The sequence below is a fragment of the Malus domestica genome, chromosome 05, assembly GCF_042453785.1.
Source record: "Malus domestica chromosome 05, GDT2T_hap1".
In the NCBI taxonomy this organism is placed as follows: Eukaryota; Viridiplantae; Streptophyta; class Magnoliopsida; order Rosales; family Rosaceae; genus Malus; species Malus domestica.
In genome coordinates this window covers 10,222,015-10,240,017 of record NC_091665.1, presented here as the reverse complement: position 1 = coordinate 10,240,017, position 18,003 = coordinate 10,222,015, and the positions used below count along the sequence as shown (strand labels likewise).

Below are 18,003 nucleotides of genomic sequence, written 5' to 3'. Positions count from 1 at the left end.
TTGACAAGTCCAACATCGAGTGCTATAGGTGTGGAAACCTTGGGCATTATCGCAATGAATGTTACACGAAGCTACCAAAAGGCAAAGAGAAAGGAGAGAAGTCCAACTTTGCTGAAAAGAAGGATGATGAGACACTGTTAATGGCTTTCCACGTCAATGAGGAGATTGATTCTGAAGTATGGTATGTTGACACAAGTTGCAGCAATCATATGAGTGGTTGTAAGTCATCTTTCTCATTTCTGGATGAAAACTTTCGAACTACCGTAAGCTTTGGGGATTGGTCAAGTGTTAATGTGATGGGAAATGGTGATATTCAAATTAGGACTAAGAATGATTTTGTTGAAACGATTTCGAATGTGTTTTATGTGCCTAGTTTGAAAACAAATTTGTCGAGTGTTGGACAGTTACAAGAAAAAGGTTATATAATAACTCTTCAGAAAGATGCATGTGAGATATATGATCTAGTAAGGGGTGCCATTGCTGTTGTTCAAATGAGCCAAAACAGATTGTTTCCGCTGAAGATCAAAACTGTCCAAACTTGTTTGATGGCTAAGGAAGATGACTCATCATGGTTGTGGCACCTTCGATATGGCCATTTGAATTTCAATGGCTTGAGGACACTGCATCAGAAGCAAATGGTGACTGGCCTTCCCATGATCACACCTCCATCTAAAGTTTGCGAAGAATGTGTTGTTAGCAAACAACATCGTGATCCATTTCCAAAAGGAAAGACATGGAGAGCACAAAACCTATTGAAGCTAGTGCATTCAGACATATGTGGTCCAATCACTCCAATATCGAATGGTAAAAAGAAATATTTTATTTCTTTTATTGATGACTTTAGTAGAAAGGCTTGGGTGTATTTTTTGCAGGAAAAATCAGAGGCTTTTAATGCATTTAAAAGCTTCAAGGCACTAGTTGAGAACGAAAGTGGAAGAAGGATCAAAACATTGCGAACTGATCGTGGTGGTGAATATTGCTCAAAAGAGTTTAAAGTCTTCTGTGATGAGCAAGGGATTCGAAGGCAACTCACTGCTTCATATACACCCCAGTAAAATGGTGTATCCAAGAGGAAAAATCGAACCATTCTCAACATGGTCAGAAGCTTGCTAGTAAAGGGAGGAGTTCCTAAAAGTTTTTGGCCTGAAACAGTTTTGTGGTCCATTCATGTTTTGAACAGGTGCCCTACCTTTTCTGTAAAAAACAAGACACCCGAGGAAGCTTGGAGTGGACGGAAACCCTCAGTGGATCACTTTAAAGTGTTTGGGTGTATAGCATATGCACACATTCCAGACGAAAAGAGGAAGAAGCTCGACGACAAGGGTGCAAAGTGTGTCTTTCTTGGAGTTAGTGAACACTCCAAAGCCTACAAATTGTACAACCCAACTACTGAGAAGGTGATTACCAGCAGAGATGTGGTTTTTGATGAAGAAAAGACTTGGGTTTGGTCTGGAAAAGGCAAGCAGCAACAGCAAATCCCAGCTAACTTTGATGCAACAGACGATAGGATTGAGCAGTCTCCTGAGCCTGACGAAATCCCACCAGAAAATGCTCATCCTGCAGATGATCAGCCACCTCAAATTCAACGTCTAAGGAAGAGACCATCTTGGATGATTGATTATGTAAGTGGAGATGAACTCTCTGATGAAGATACTATTGCACACTTTTCTTTGTTTGCAGATTCTACCCCTCTTACTTTTAAGGAAGCAGTTGAGGACTTAAAATGGCAAAACGCAATGAATGCTGAAATTAAGTCCATTGAGAAAAATAATACATGAGAGCTTACTGATTTGCCTAAAGGTCAGAAGACCATTGGTTTGAAGTGGGTTTTCAAAACCAAACTGAATGAGAAAGGCGAGGTGGACAAGCACAATGCCCGTTTGGTAGCAAAAGGATATAAGCAAGAATATGGTGTCAATTACAAAGAAGTGTTTGCCCCAGTTGCAAGGCAAGACACAATTCGTTTGGTAATCTCTCTAGCTGCTCAAAACTCCTGGCCTATTTTCCAATTAGATGTAAAATCTGCCTTTTTACATGGTGAATTGCAAGAACAAGTGTTTGTCGATCAACCTCCAGGCTATGTGCAGCAAGGTGAAGAGAAGAAGGTTTTGAGGTTGAAGAAGGCACTCTATGGGCTGAAACAAGCACCACGAGCTTGGTATAGCCGCATAGATGCATACTTTATCAAACAAGGCTTCCAAAGTGTCCATATGAGCATACTTTGTACGTTAAGGTTGGTGATGAAGGTAAGATGCTCATCATATGCCTTTATGTTGATGATCTAATTTATACTGGAAGTGGTGTTGATATGTATGATGATTTTAAGAAGTCTATGATGAAAGAATTTGATATGAGTGACTTAGGACTGATGCACTACTTTCTTGGCATAGAAGTAGTACAATCGGCAACTGGTATTTTTATTTGTCAAAAGAAATATATTCTTGAAATATTGGAAAGGTTTCAGATGTTGAACTGCAATCCAGTTGGAACTCCAGCAGAGGTAGGATTAAAGTTGAGTAAAGATCTTGATGGGGAAAGGATTGACAGCACTTATTTCAAACAGATAGTTGGAAGTTTAATGTATCTAACTTCCACGAGGCCTGATATCATGCATTCTGTAAGCGTGATAAGTCGATATATGGAGAATCCCACTGAGATGCATCTCAGGGCAACCAAGAGAGTCTTTCGTTACTTGAAAGGCACAACAGATTTTGGGATTTTTTATAAGAAAGGAAGAAAGTCAAGTTTCCTTGGTTTTACTGACAGTGATTACGCAGGTGATATTGATGATCGTAAAAGCACTTCTGGAAATGTGTTTTTAATGAGTTCAGGTGCAATTTCATGGTCCTCTAAGAAGCAGCAAATTGTGACATTATCCACAACTGAAGCTGAGTTCGTGGCAGCTGCATCATGTTCCTGTCAAGCCATTTGGTTGAGAAGAATGCTCGAGGTTCTTAGTAACCAGCAACAAGATTCAACAACAATTTATTGTGATAATGTTTCAGCAATCAAGCTTTCCAGGAATCCAGTTATGCATGGAAGAAGCAAACATATTGATGTTAGATACCATTTCTTGCGTGATCTATGCAAAGATGGTGTGATTGAGTTGCAGTTCTGTAAGAGTGAAGATCAAGTTGCTGATCTCATGACAAAACCTCTCAAACAACCAGCATTCGAGAAGCTCAGAAGTATGCTTGGAGTTTGTTCAAGGGAGGGACTCGCACAGGAGTGAAGTAAAGATGAAGATCAATCCTAAACTGTTTTTCTGCATAAATCAGTTTAAGGGAGGGTGTTAAGATTTATCCTTAGATTATTTATTTTCAATAAAGTGGTTACATGTAGTTAGGAGACTTGTTTACCTAGTCTACAGGAGAATCCCTAAGTTGTAGGAGTCGTGGTATGTAGTTCCACAAAATCTGCAAAGTGGACGTGATGTTGCTTGCAGCAATAGACTTGTTTGCTTATTTAATTTGTAATTTTCTCATTCAAGTCTGTTAATGAAATTCAAAGCTTCTTAGCCATCTCTTTAGCAGCAAGCTTAAGTTTACAGTTTTCAAAAGGTTTAACCAACAGTGCAGTCATAAATTATTTTGAATTTTTTTAATTAAAATTAAACATAAACAATACCTAAAGATTTCTGATCGCACGATGTACGATAAACGAATAAGATATGAGGAGCCAGAGAAAATCCTCATCCGGACTGTAGCACGAAGAATCGTTTCGACTATAAGTATTCGTACGGAATTGTGGAATTGTTTAATTTAATTGGCAGCATACAGCGTAGACTTAATTTGATTAAGGGAGACCAGAGCAATATGCAGGAATAATTTGACAGGACGATCCTTCCATTCATATTTCATTTCAGACTGTAGATTATTAATTAATGTTAGGGTTCTTTAGGCAAGGCAAGATATATATTAAAGATGTTGCTGTTGGTGATCATACCATACAAAATATATGCAGGAGGACGAGGGGAGGGTGCCAGCCAGTACTGGTTCTGATTGTATATATTAAAGATGTTGCTGTTGGTGATCATACCATACAAAATATATGCAGGAGGACGAGGGGAGGGTGCCAGCCAGTACTGGTTCTGATTGGGAGAAAGCATACATGAATACTAATAACTAAGATATTAGACACTAATGGGTTTAATTAAATCAATTAGATAAACAAATATATGTTTTTTATGTTCTTAGAGTGGCTTAAATCATCAGTAGTTGTGTGTCTATATATATATATATATATATATATATATACAAACGCACAAGTATTCATATGCTTTTTTTGTCTCCACGACATAGTACTCAACACAACTACTGATATATGTATCTTCGAATGTGAGGCCAAATCGATCCACAGTTGGGCAAGTTAAAACAAGAGAGCTTCCAAGAAGTTCAAGTGAAACTTCATTGATACTCAGATACAACATACATGCAGCTGCTCCAAACTTCACAGACCCTAGCGTTGCTCATTACTCAAAACCTAGACATAGAATATTCAAACGAGCTCTTGATGAATGAATAAAAATAATGCAATTTCACGCTTTGCACATGCCTAACCATAGCAAGCCCTCAAGGTTGACATAAAAAAATGTAAACAGAAGTGTTCAAATTTGGAGTCCTCACTTTTCTTCTCTGCTGTAACTCGCATTTGGCATCCACTACCACTACCCACCCATTCTTGTAGTCAAACAAATCAGGCCCTAGGCTCACAATATAAAATGTTTTATGGCCAATGATATTATAAAAATATTAAACTGCCACCGATAAAACTGACCCCTAACTCCCTTTCATTTCTCTCCATATTATCATTGTTGTCACTTTATTTTATATCCACAAATAATTTTTTTTTTTACACGAAACAATATAATACGTTATGTATTGAAAATATAACTTAGTATTGAACTTACTATTCATGGAATTCAAACTTTACATCTCTCACTCATAAATATGTTATTTATAATAATTTTTTTATTTGCTAAATGAGGGGATTCCACCATTAGATTTCTTTCAACATAACTAGATTCCGTTTTACTCCACTATTGTAACAATTTTGCATTGTAATTAAAAACTCAATTTATTATATCATCTAGTAATAAGATCTAGTGCTATTTCTTTTTATTTGTGAATGAGAGATCTTAAGTTTGAATTTTATACATGACAAATTTGATACCAAGTTATTTCCACCATAGTTTAATGTAAATATTTCATGTAGGAAAACAACAATCAATTCAGCATACATTTTGCTTATTGTAATAAGAAAATACTTAAATATTATTTTTATGCTCTTACAACAAGTTAACGGAAGTAAGAAGGCCAGGGGCTAAAGACTATATCTTCATTTGACCTCTCAAAATGACACTGTTTATGAAATCTAACCCTCTCAAATTTTTGTTGGGGCTGGGGGATAGAATGCAAAATTATATGAGGGTCTGTTTGATAAACAATGATAATAGTTTTAAGTTAAAAAAATGAAAACTGATTTCAATATTTAAAATTGTTTCATTTGTCATTTTTTGTTGCCATTTCCTTTTTTTTTTTTTTTTTTTGAAAGTGAGAATTTCATTAATAAACAGATTGAGAAACATTAAAATCAGGAATCAAATTTCAAGCTTACAAGTTACATCGACAAGGGATCCACACCTAACTAAAAAGATAAGCTCACAAACCTAACCTTTCCGAACTAGATCCAGAACCATCAAGACTCAAAAGAAACAGAACAAACCAAAACCAAACGACAAATCAACATAAAGTTTCTCCTCGACAAAGCGAGAGAGTGACCCGAACGCAACCCGCATTCAAATCGTTATAAACCAAGATCCCAACCTCCGACAGAGACCTAACAAATATAGTATCATGAGCAAGACCGCGCCCAAAACCGCCTCAAAGCATCTACCACAGGCCAAGCAAGGTGGATCCGTCATAGAACCCAAGATGTAGCCGCCACAAAATCAATCGAGGAAAGTAATTCCTCGGCCGAAGAAGATGTGATAAAACCAGATGGCATAGGAGTGGCTAGTGGGAAGGAAAATGAGAGGAAGAGCCCCCCCTTCCCCCTCCCTCCCCGGAATCTCAACTCGCTACAGCAAGCCCAGGAAATCTACGAATACGATATGGAATCTGACAAACCCTAATTGTCTGACCCGAACCTATATAAGAGATCGGAAATCGCAGAGCACAGCACCATGTCAGCCACAATCGATCCCGCATTAGAGATCACGAGAAGCAATGACAAGAAAAAAAATTGGGGGAGGGGGGAAGAGGTAGGAGACGATGTATAGGTGGAGGGAAAGCTAGGGGAAGACACGAAAGAACAAGGCAAAAGGGAAAGAGGGACTGCAGCGGACCCCAAGCCAGAGCAAGGGCCGGCGGTTAAGAGTTTACAGAGTTAGGCCATCTCCCAACCAAGGACCAAATAGTCATATGGCTCGTTTTAGTTCCGTCACAAAAAATTGTCACTAACTAAAGGTTAAAGGGGCCATAGAACTAAATATAATTTATTATTTAAATTTTAAAACTACAACAACTTAAATTTAAAAAATACAACTTATATTTAAAAACTACAACTTAAATTTAAAAACAACAAATTAAATTTCAAAAACTACAAATTAAATTTAAAAACAACATTAAAATTTAAAAACTACAACAACTTAAATTTAATATCCATAATCAACATCATTTTCATCATCCGCCATTGTAGGAGTATAGTCAGAGGTAAACAAATGCCGCCGAGACATAATTTTCTTTTTTTTCCTATCAAAATAGGCCTTACTCATTGGACTGTAATTCGAAGTGTTCATTTCCATATTCTTATCATCCATCTCTTCTTGTATTTGTTTGGCCCGTTCTTCATGCCTACACTTCATTTCTTCCGCCTCAAGGGCATTTTGCTCTGCCATTAATTGCAATGAGGCCACCACTTCATGTTGAGCGGCGTAATCAGCATTTGCCTTGTGTTTTTCCTTCAACCTTCGCGCATTGTTTCGTTCCATAACCTTAGGTATGGAACCTTCACCCAAAGACGGATGTTCTACCCTTGTTTGTTGAATGGTAGGAGATCCATCGTCATTCATATCTACAGCTGAGGATGCAGTTCTGAACACCGGCGTAGGAGCTCTATGTTGAGATGGATCTTCAAATAACACCCACCCTTTACAAATTTCCCAACAACCGTGAAACTGAAAGGGTTTTGAGCTACCATCCATATACAATTCCTCCGCTTGGCGTACCCAGAAAATATAATTACAAAAATTAAAGGAAATTAATTCATGAAATTAAATGTAATATATTAATATAATTACAAAAATTAAAGGAAATTAATTTATGAAATTAAATGTAATATAATTAAACATTTAAAATAAACTGTGAAAACACTAACTTCGTCGTAGTAATTGGTGCCGCTTTCATGTCTACTTGCGGCTACTAATAGTGCTTGATGCCATTTATTCAAACTTGGATGAAGATGTGTCTTCCATCTTGAAGAACAACTCTCGTGGTTTCGGGTATTCAGTGGAACGGTGCCTTTGTAGGACTCTATGTATTTTTTGGACATACGACTCCAAACACCTTCACTTGTTTGAGAAATCCCCCTCACACTATCTTCCGAGCTCATCTGTAAGCCCTGCAAAGAGCTTCATCTTCTTTTCGGGTCCAAGCCCTACCTTTCATTGCAAATGAGACCATTTTTATTGAAAAAATTGAAGGAAATTATTGAAAAAATATTGAAGGAAATTATTGAAAAATTGAAAGAAATATTGCAGATGAAGGAAATATTGAAAAACATATTGAAGGAAATTATTGAAAAATTGAAAGAAATATTGCAGATGAAAGAAATATTGCAAATGAAGTGAAGAATTGAAAGAGCTTCACCATATTTATAGAAGAAAAAAAAAGTTTAAATTCAAAAAAAAAAAAGAAAATTGAATAAAATGGCTAGTTGCAGTCAACTAGCAATGGCTAGCTGATGTTAGCTAGCCGTTGTATTCAAATGTTTTCATACTATTCGTGTTGGTTATAACCGACACTATTGCAATTCAAATTACTATTCGTGTCGGTTATAATCGACACAAATAGTAATTAATAAAAAATATTCTTGTCTAGCCGTAATATTTAAATCACTATTTGTGTTGGTTATAATTGACACTACTGAAATAATCTAAATTATTCCTGTTGGTTATAACCGACAGGAAATTCGACACATTTTAAAAAATTCTGGCCAACCCTAGGCTGGCTGGCTAGCTAGAAGGGGCCAGCCCTCTAGCCCTTTGGCCCTTTCATCTGTGGGGCCCACTAGCCCTCTGGCCTAGCCCTCGATTGGAGATAGTTTTTGGGCTATTTTCGGCCTTTTGGCCCTCTAAACCCTTCGGTTGAAGATCGTCCTAGGGTTTGGATAAGAGAGGGAGAGGATTTTGGAGCGTTGTTCATGTCATTATTTTGTTGCCATTTCCCAAACACCAATTCTACGCTACAAAACATGCATCATCGTTAATCTCAAAACCTGATATCTAGGACTTTCTGATTTTGACCTGGGCGCTTTACTCTTGCCTTCATTTAATTAGGCTATCTCCAACCAAAGGGGCTATGTTTAGCCCTTGTCTAGATAATAGCCTTACAAGAAATTATTTTTTAATGAACAGTGCCATACCATATTTATATACCATCTCCAACCGAAGAGGGCTATTTTTTAGCCCCCTCAATAATTTATTATTTTTAAGTTTGTTATTTAACTTCATTGGTTAATTGAATTAAATTACCATATTTATAAATGAGTAACTCTCAATTTTTCTCTTAATAATTTTTCAAAATGCTATGTTTGTTTTGCTTAAAAAATAAATAAAATTTTCGGATAAGAGTTTAAAGAATGTGAATAATTGAAATAAAATAAGGTAAGATAGTATGAAAGGGTGAAATGATGTAAGAAATGACTTAGATATTTATAGGAAAAAATTAAAATTTTTTATTTTAAAATTTCGTCTTTAAAAAAAAATTCAAATCCAACGACTAGCATGTGGGTTGTTGGTAGTTGGGCCTAACTTTTCGTGCTGGCTGGCTGGCTAAGGATGCCTGGCCCGCTAGGCATATGGCTTGATTTTGGCCCGATGGGTCCCAAATTTTTTTGGCCCAACCTTCTATTGGAGATGAGTTTTGCGTAAAAAATGATCATATTTTGGCCTATAACCCTTTGACCGGCCCGATTAGAGATGACCTTAAAGACTCGGTAAGTCCAAAGATCAGAACCCTTGAACTGGCCTCATAACCTTTAGACCCAAAGTTATACTGAAAAGCTAATTAAAAGTTTCATTTCTCGGGGAGGTCAGGTTCAAAAACTTATACACCCTTTTCATAACTTAGATATATTCATTAGTATTGTTTTGGTATGGATCCAACTCCAGCTATAATAGAGCAAGATTCCTCCTGAGAAATGTGATTATCAATTAGCTCTTAGTCTAATAGTATTTTTCTTTCTATTGTTGGAGGAAAGAGGTTTTAAGTTTGAATTTTCATCCCTATTGAAAAATAATATAACAATCTTTACACTCTCGTTATCTCGTCATACACTCCGCTTCTTGTTTTTACCCCTCAATAGATTTTTTATTTATTTTATTTAAAGACTAAGATAAACATGTGGAAAACTAAAGAGATGAAATATTCTGCACCCAAAATAAGTGTGGTCTCTCTGTGACTCTAATTATTGTTTGACACGTATTTATAAACTTAATTTTTTTTTAACTTTATTGTCATAAGTTTATTAAGTGTCAAGCAATAATTAGAGTCACAGAAAAACTACACATATTTTGGAGGCAGATGGTTTGATCTTAAAGAAAATGATAAATAAATAAATTAATGCAAGTGGAAACAAGAAAAATAATAACACAGTAACACACAGCACATATTCAACGACTTTTTTTGGCTCCAAAGGCTAATTCTTTAATTTCTGAAAGTCCCAGGACGCCAGCTTGGACCAAGCCTCCTGCCACCAGACCTATACAACTACATAAACCCACTTCGAAAAATATCATCAGATCAAATTCCCACCTCCCAAATCCAACCCCTCGCCCTCGGATTTCAAATTCTGCGATTTGGGTTTTGATCTCCTGTCCAGATCGAAATATGGGTGCCTTGTCGACCATGCTCAAACACCCCGATGACATTTACCCTCTTCTGAAGCTCAAAATTGCATCGAGGCAAATCGAAAAGCAGATCCCGGCAGAGCCCCATTGGGCTTTCTGCTACACCATGCTCCAGAAGGTCTCTCGTAGTTTCGCTCTCGTTATTCAACAGCTCGGTACAGAGCTCCGCAACGCTGTAAGTTATATATATGTGTTAGTTCCTGTATCTGATTTATGTTTGTTTTTTCTTTTTCCAAGTGGTGATTTCTGGGTTTTGAGGAATGTTCTTGGTCATGGACTTGACTGTTGATTAAATATGTTTATTTGAGATTAATATTTTTTATGGACTGTTTTAGTAGAATTAAAAATTATATTAGTGTTTTTATTCTCTTTTTAACTGATGGATGATGCTAATGGTTCATATCGGAGTTTTATTGCTTATACGAGAAAGGGGAGGCCCATATTTTGTGGTTCTAAAAGATGTTTGGTAGTATTTTCTGTGGGTATTTTGATTGGTATTGGGTTATGATCATCTACTTCTGTGGGTAGATTGATATTTTTTCTGCTTTTGTTTGTCTTTCTCTGTATTTTCTCTGCTTTTGTTTGTATGTAAATCTTAAAAACTTGTTTGGTAGGAATATTTTAAAAAACTGAAATCAAAACTAACTATAATTATAAAAAAAAAAAATTTTAGAGTTGTTAAATTTAAACTCACTGATTTCTTTTTTCCCCCCTCCCCTCACTCCAAATCTGTCTCTTTTCTTCTTTTTCTCTCATTTTTTTCATCTTTTTCGTCTCTCTTTCAATCCTTTCAATCCGCTCTCTTCATTTTTTCAGTTCATTCTCTCACTCTTCTTCCTCTCTATCTCATCGGATTCTCTCTCTTCTTTCTCTTTTCTTCAATCATCTTTTACTTTCTTTTCTCCTTCTCTTTCTCCCTCTCCTATGACACCCATTTTCTAGATCTTTTTGTCTAGTTTAAGTTGTAAGATTTAAAAATTTTAAATCACAAACTAATCAAGTTTTTGAATCTTAAAGAAAATTGTTTTCAAGAAATATTTTGAGAAATGATAAAATTTTTCAAATAGGATACCAAATAGGCCTTACAGACTACTACTTTTTAATTCCCTTGTTACATTTTCATCTTTTGTTTGTTTTTGCTGTGATTTTCTAACGTTGACTTTTACGGTTTGCAGGTCTGTCTATTTTACCTGGTTCTTCGAGCTCTAGACACTGTCGGTATGTTTCTGTTAATCTTTAGTCTTTTGCTTCATTTATATTTTCCTGTTAATTATACAGGTTGCTCCTCGTTCCTGTGGAACGGTTGCATGATTGTTACAAGTGACACTACATTGTAATTTAAATTTTGATTTCCTTCAGTATGGCACTTATGATGCTAATTTATTAACTAACCGTGTTTAATGATGTAATTTGTCCTGGTGGACCTATACAGAGGATGATACAAGCGTTGCAACGGATGTCAAAGTCCCTATCTTGTTAGCATTTCATCGGCACATATATGATCCCGATTGGCATTTTGCTTGTGAGTGATTGAGCATTCCATGACTACGTTCTTCATGTTTGCTGTTTTCCTGTATCCTGTGGTTGAGATTAGGATGTATAACTTGCTGTGATGCAAATATCTTGTTTTAAAAAGTTCTATACACACACAGCACACATACATGTATATGTTTATATATAACATAGCATATATATGGAGTTTTATCTAATCAAGGACATGATATTCAGCCATTTGATCATATGGAGGGTTAACATGCACAGTCGATAAAATACAATTTAATGCACTAAAATACCCATATTTTGATCTAATAACTAACAGCCGAGAATGGGGTCCTAAGAAGAGTCAATTAACTTATAATTATATATGTAGAAATGAATATAGGGGCTTTTATGTATATAAATATGCCATCGAGAAATTATTAGTAACATGTAAGAGAGCATACAATACTAGTTACACTCATATAATCTACACCCTCATTATACTACTGTGAACCTTATAAACTTTGTGATCTGCTTAACTTTATGGTAATAGTTTGAACTGTAACCAGAAAAGATCAGACTAATTTCTTTCCTTGTCTCTTACAAAAGGCTATTCTTTCTGTGTTGTCGTCGTTGCCAGTTGATGTTCAGTGCATTATAAAAAATTCTCATCTTCTTGTTATAAAAAAAAGAAACATATATAAGAACATAAGGAACGAGTATGTTTGTTTTCGGTCCTTGGTAAGTATAGTACATGCATTCTGTCACATTACTATGTTGATGAGACTTGTCTGCTTGCTCAATTACTTTCTTCCTCTTCTTTAGGTGGTACAAATAATTACAAAGTTCTCATGGACGAGTTCCATCATGTTTCAACTGCTTTTTTGGAACTCGGGACAGGGTAATTTCGTATCCTTGTATATTTCATTGCTCAATTATTGAAAGATCTTTTTCTGGACGGGAATTTCTTATCCTTGTATACATCCTAGTGTTCTTGATGGTTATAAGATAAAGTGCATGGGACAAAAATTTCCCCTACATTTTGGATATATGTATGAAAACTTTGACCAAATTACTTTAGCATGAGACATCTGTCCATTTAGGGCAGTGTTTTTTTCTATTATGTCGATCATGTGATACATGATGATTGATAACTGGGTAATTCCTGTGCTTCATAAAATCTTTTTTTTTTTTTTTTTTTTTTTTTTTATAAAATTAAAACACGTAAAATGAGTGGTGCCAACTCAACTGACTTGTTGGACACTCCAGGTTCCGGGAGAAGTTTTTCCTTAGGAAAAATATGTTAATGCTTGTTCTTTTTAATGAGTGTATGTTTTGCCGTTGGCTTATTGAACTTGGAAATACTTATTGCTAGATGGCATTGAGCTCTATAAAATATTCATCTTTGTGTTGTAACGACTCTGCATACACTTGTTTTCTTTATAACATATTCATATATGATTGGAGTTTTCATTGTACAATATTTTGATAAGCAACCGGCGTGTAATCTTGCAGTTATCAGGAGGCAATTGAGGATATTACCAAAAGAATGGGTGCGGGAATGGCAAAATTTATCTTGAAGGAGGTTTGTGATGCATCATATATTTTGTAGGAAGAACGAGTGTATATGCTCTGATGTTTCATGTTTCTCATGCTTCATTTAAAATAAACTCCTCTTTCAAAACCTTTCTGACATTGTTTGCATTGTTTTTTGACATATATTTATGATAGTTGTGAAATATATTTCAATTTTTTTAACATATTGACAAAATATATAAGATATAATCGGTTTGTTCTGTAAATGGGTTACTGTTATGGATGTTCGTGGACATGTAGTTATATTTTGAATGCTAATTGAAAGAAAAAAGAAAGACCAAATGTAGATCAACCGCAGAAAGATTTTTGGCATCTGTTTTAAACTAGGATTTTCTTAAGTAATTTAAAAGTGAGTTAAAACGATAGGAAAAAAAATGTTTCTGCAGTCAACTGGTTTCCACAATTTATAAGCATCTATGGACCTTAATTTGTGCATATAAGCAGGTACATTAGCGTACTTAATGTTTTTGCATTATGGGAAATCAGATTCTGCAACAAAGTCGTTAAGCATAAATAAAATTTAAATTATTCTCCATTGCATGATTTCCATTTACAATATTCCAAGTCTTATTATCAATGTACGTTTTGCACTATGTGCACAAAGGTGAGGTGTATTTCCTAATGTGATTTGGATGTATTTGGCTCATCTTGCAGGTAGAAACCATTGATGACTATGATGAATACTGCCACTATGTGGCAGGACTTGTTGGTTTAGGTTTGTCCAAGCTCTTCCATGCTGCTGGTAAGGAAGATTTGGCCTCAGACTCACTCTCAAATTCAATGGGCTTATTTCTTCAGGTATAACATTACTATTAAAGCTAGAAATGATATATTTCTCAGTATCAAATTTGCTTCATAGGTTGATTCTGATTCTACAATGTCTGGATCTGATAAACAACAGAAAACAAACATCATTCGGGATTATTTGGAGGATATTAATGAGATACCAAAGTCACGCATGTTTTGGCCACGCCAAATCTGGAGTAAATATGTCAATAAACTTGAGGTGCTTCTTCTTTACTTGTATAATTCTAACAGCTTCCTATGCCATTCCTACCATTTTGCCTTCTTAGTTGCTTGTTTTATTTCTAGTCTAGTGGGGCGATATAAGGATTTATGCATCACCCATTGCACAGTTGGAATTTTTGTCAATAATTCGTTTGATATTGCAACACAGGACTTGAAATATGAGGAAAACTCAGAGAAGGCAGTGCAATGCTTAAACGACATGGTAACTAATGCTTTGATACATATGGAAGATTGCTTGAAGTACATGGCTGCATTAAGAGATCCTGCTATATTTAAATTTTGTGCCATCCCTCAGGTAGATTATTCCTCAACTATATCACAAATGTTATTCTTTTGTGCTGTGTGTCGTATCTGACTTGTGTGTTTTACGGATTTATAAAACAAAACAAACATTGGCTAGGAAAAACATTAGTAGGATGAGTTGAGTGATTTTATTACTATTTTTAAACGTAGCATATGGTGTCATCTTGATATACATTGTTGGCCATAAGAGAAGGTTACACTGTTGGACAATCAGGATTGATTAGTTGGTTCCAAAATGACCCTCTTGTTCTATGTACAAGTCATAAGAGATCCTATTGACTTGTAACTTGATTGGAAGATGTGCTTTTGTTTCCTTCTTGATGGTCAAGATCTACATTGTTTCTATTCTCAAACCTTTTGAATTCCCATTGGAACTCTTCAGATGGCGTTTGTCTTTTCCCTTTAACAAAATTCAATATAACATTTTATGACTTCACAGTCTGCTGTTTAATTATTTAACAAAGATCATCTCTACGTAAACTCATTTGATTTGTGCTGCCTCTACTAGATCATGGCAATTGGCACCCTAGCATTGTGCTACAACAACATTGAGGTCTTCAGAGGTGTAGTCAAAATGAGGCGAGGTAATATTCAAAACGAAAACAATTGCATTATGTATTTTACAAAGAAATAGCTTTGTCAAAAAGGGTGTTATGCATGTGCGATTATATGGTCATTTGGCACATAGTGGCAGCTATAGGAATTCCACAAACCCTAGCAACATTGTTTTCTTAGTATTAGAGATTTTATCATAAATTTTGGGAAGCTTGCACATACTGCTTCTATAGACAACCACATTTTAGTAACTACAAGTACTTATATATATTTACTAGGGAAATGATCTACGAAATCATGTCATGATAAAAATTATTTGTTAGAAAAATGAAAGTATTACAACTACTGGTTAATTATGCCTTTCACCCTCTGAGCCCTTGATGCACTACTGGTTGATTATATGAATTCATCTCTCATTCTTTTGATGGTTTGGATAAAATACCTATCACAGTGTGTAGTTTTTGGTCACGTGATCTGTCATAATTCTTTACTGAAAAGTATTCAATTCTTTGCTGTATTTTCTAGGTCTTACAGCAAAAGTTATTGACAGAACAAAATCAATGGATGATGTCTATGGTGCTTTCTTTGATTTTTCTTCCATTCTAAAGTCTAAGGTAAGATGCTTCAAGAAACTAGATATGTATTATCTCTTAACAAGATTGCTTTTTACTTCATACTAAACCAAGGGTGAGAGTTGGGTTAGATGAACCCAACCGACCCCAGATTTGGCTAGTTTTGGGCAACCTGGGTATGGAATTTGATAAGTTGAGTAAACATCTATATACAAGTATCTTTAGGGTGCTGTTATTGGTGCTCCAAAATCTTGTGCACTCCAAGATTTCTATATTTAGAAAGAAAAATACAAGCATGGGGAGTGCACAATGAAATTTTTGGAGTGCCAATGAGCACCCACTTTTAACCTGAATTAAAAGTTATGCAAACACGTTATATTGAATTTTTAACCCAAGCAGCCCAAGGAATTATAATATGAATGTATTTTAAAGGAAAATGTTCTCTTGTTAGACTGTCTAGCAACATAATCTGCTTGTGTAGACTACGAATCTGGAGCATTGATCAGGCTGGCTGAATGTGTGGTCCACATCAGAGTCTGACAATATAAGCTCTCTCTAGAAGTCTGGCAGGGGAACATTACCTGTAGTTTGGATATATATATATATATATTCCTATCGACTTATACTTTGAATATATTTTGGGAACTGTTGTTAGTACTCCGAAATCTCATTCTACACTCCTCACAAAGTGTATTTTTCTTTCTAGTTATAGAAAGTTTGTAGTGCAAGATGAGATTTATGGAGTGCTAATAGCAATTCCCTGTATTTTTTTTCTTAATGTTCTTTCGGGCTTATTTAATTTGTTGTGCCATGCAATACTTTTTTGTGTTTGGGGTAAGGGAATACATTATTAAAATTCTTGTGTTGAGTTCTCGAGGCACAATCTAGGAAACGTTTTATTTACAAGAAATATATTTTGATTAGGAAGATGGTATTGGCACTCCAAAAAAGTCACTATGCACTTCTCATAAGTGTATTTTTCTTTCTAAATAAGAAAGTATAGAGTGCACAATGACTTTTCGGAGTGCACAATGACTTTTTCCGGTGTGCCTATAACACCATCCCTTGATTATTCAATATTATTGTTCAAACACTTTTCATCATGTCTTTTACGCTATAAACCTACCAATTCAAGATACCATATAATTTCTATGACCAAAGATACCCTAAGATCTTAGGCAAACAAACATGGATATGTCCCATGGGTTCCTTGGAAAATTGGGTAAATACAAGTAACTTCTAACCCACCTAACCCAACTACCTGCACTTTTAGAATAAACTCTTTTGGATGTGCCAATTTGTCTAGTTTTTCCGGTATGGATTTATCTTGGATTTTATAAACCAATCAGATTTTTCAAAACATAAAAAATTTGATATTGGCTGCAGGTTGACAAGAATGATCCTAATGCAACAAAAACATTGAGCAGAGTGGAAGCGGTACAGAAATTATGTAGAGACTCTGGAGCTCTGAGCAAAAGGTATGCATTTCATGGTTTCCAGTGTTTCTTCCTGAATATTGAACATTCATATTTACTGATTATCTGACAATTATCTATGGACCACACCAGGAAATCTTACATCGCCAACCGCGAACAAAGCTACAATTCAACTCTGGTAAGTTTCATCTTAGATTAAAAAAATTGACCCGAAAGCTAGAATCATTGTAGAATTTACATACTGATCAGTCTACATTCTGAATGCAGATTGTGGCATTGTTTATTATATTGGCAATCATTTACGCTTATCTCTCTGCTAGCCCAAGAATCTAATGTAAGTTTCATCGTGATGAACAATTGATCTGGTCTCATGGTTGTAAGTTCTTTTGGAAAGCAAAACCACCTCCTCTCGTCCCTTACTCCGATTTTCTTCTTGTTGTGCAGGTTTTGCATTTCCTGAATATTCTTCAACAAAAATGGCTGGTTACAAAAGTACATGCCTCATTGATTACATTAGTTTCTTGTGTATGCAATAATGGAAGTGCCGCTATTGCCGTTGTATATTCGACATAAAGTTGCCCTAAAATATGCCGGAGCTTTCGACACCATTTAGCAAAGCTACTGTTGCCAAACAATTGGGAGTTATTTTTGTCTTTGGAGGAGTTCATAAGCTAAGACATCGTTCCACTTTGAAAAAGAAGAGAAATACCTTGTTATATGAAAGAAATGTAGATTTATTATTGACTTGGGATGTTCCGGTCCAGATTTATTGTTGAGTAAGTTTGCTTGGGCTCTTGCTTTTAGCCGCGTTTTCAACCAAAAGTAATGTAGAATTTAATTCTTGTTTACAATAATGGCAATGCTTATTTGGTATTCTATACCCAATGCTAAGACGCTTCATTTA

At 35.5% G+C, this 18,003-nt stretch overlaps 1 protein-coding gene across 1 annotated transcript; it reads left to right on the top strand.

Annotated features, from left to right (window-relative positions):
* Nucleotides 1-9,891: 9,891 nt before the first annotated feature.
* On the top strand, nucleotides 9,892-18,003 carry LOC114824777 (squalene synthase 2). The gene is made up of 14 exons (XM_029102011.2): nucleotides 9,892-10,304; nucleotides 11,305-11,347; nucleotides 11,562-11,651; nucleotides 12,434-12,509; nucleotides 13,124-13,193; nucleotides 13,859-14,002; nucleotides 14,106-14,210; nucleotides 14,382-14,528; nucleotides 15,045-15,120; nucleotides 15,617-15,705; nucleotides 17,050-17,141; nucleotides 17,232-17,277; nucleotides 17,367-17,433; nucleotides 17,544-18,003. The coding sequence occupies exons 1-13, from the start codon at nucleotides 10,110-10,112 to the stop codon at nucleotides 17,430-17,432; spliced, it is 1,239 nt and encodes a 412-aa protein (XP_028957844.1). The 5' UTR covers nucleotides 9,892-10,109; the 3' UTR covers nucleotide 17,433; nucleotides 17,544-18,003.

Bases quoted from the DNA above. Each gene is read 5' to 3' on its own strand.
- LOC114824777 (XM_029102011.2), top strand. From the start codon at position 10,110: ATGGGTGCCTTGTCGACCATGCTCAAACACCCCGATGACATTTACCCT. The intron at 12,510-13,123 runs GTAATTTCGTAT...GTAATCTTGCAG, and splicing joins TTTTTGGAACTCGGGACAGG to TTATCAGGAGGCAATTGAGG. The intron at 17,278-17,366 runs GTAAGTTTCATC...TTCTGAATGCAG, and splicing joins AAAGCTACAATTCAACTCTG to ATTGTGGCATTGTTTATTAT.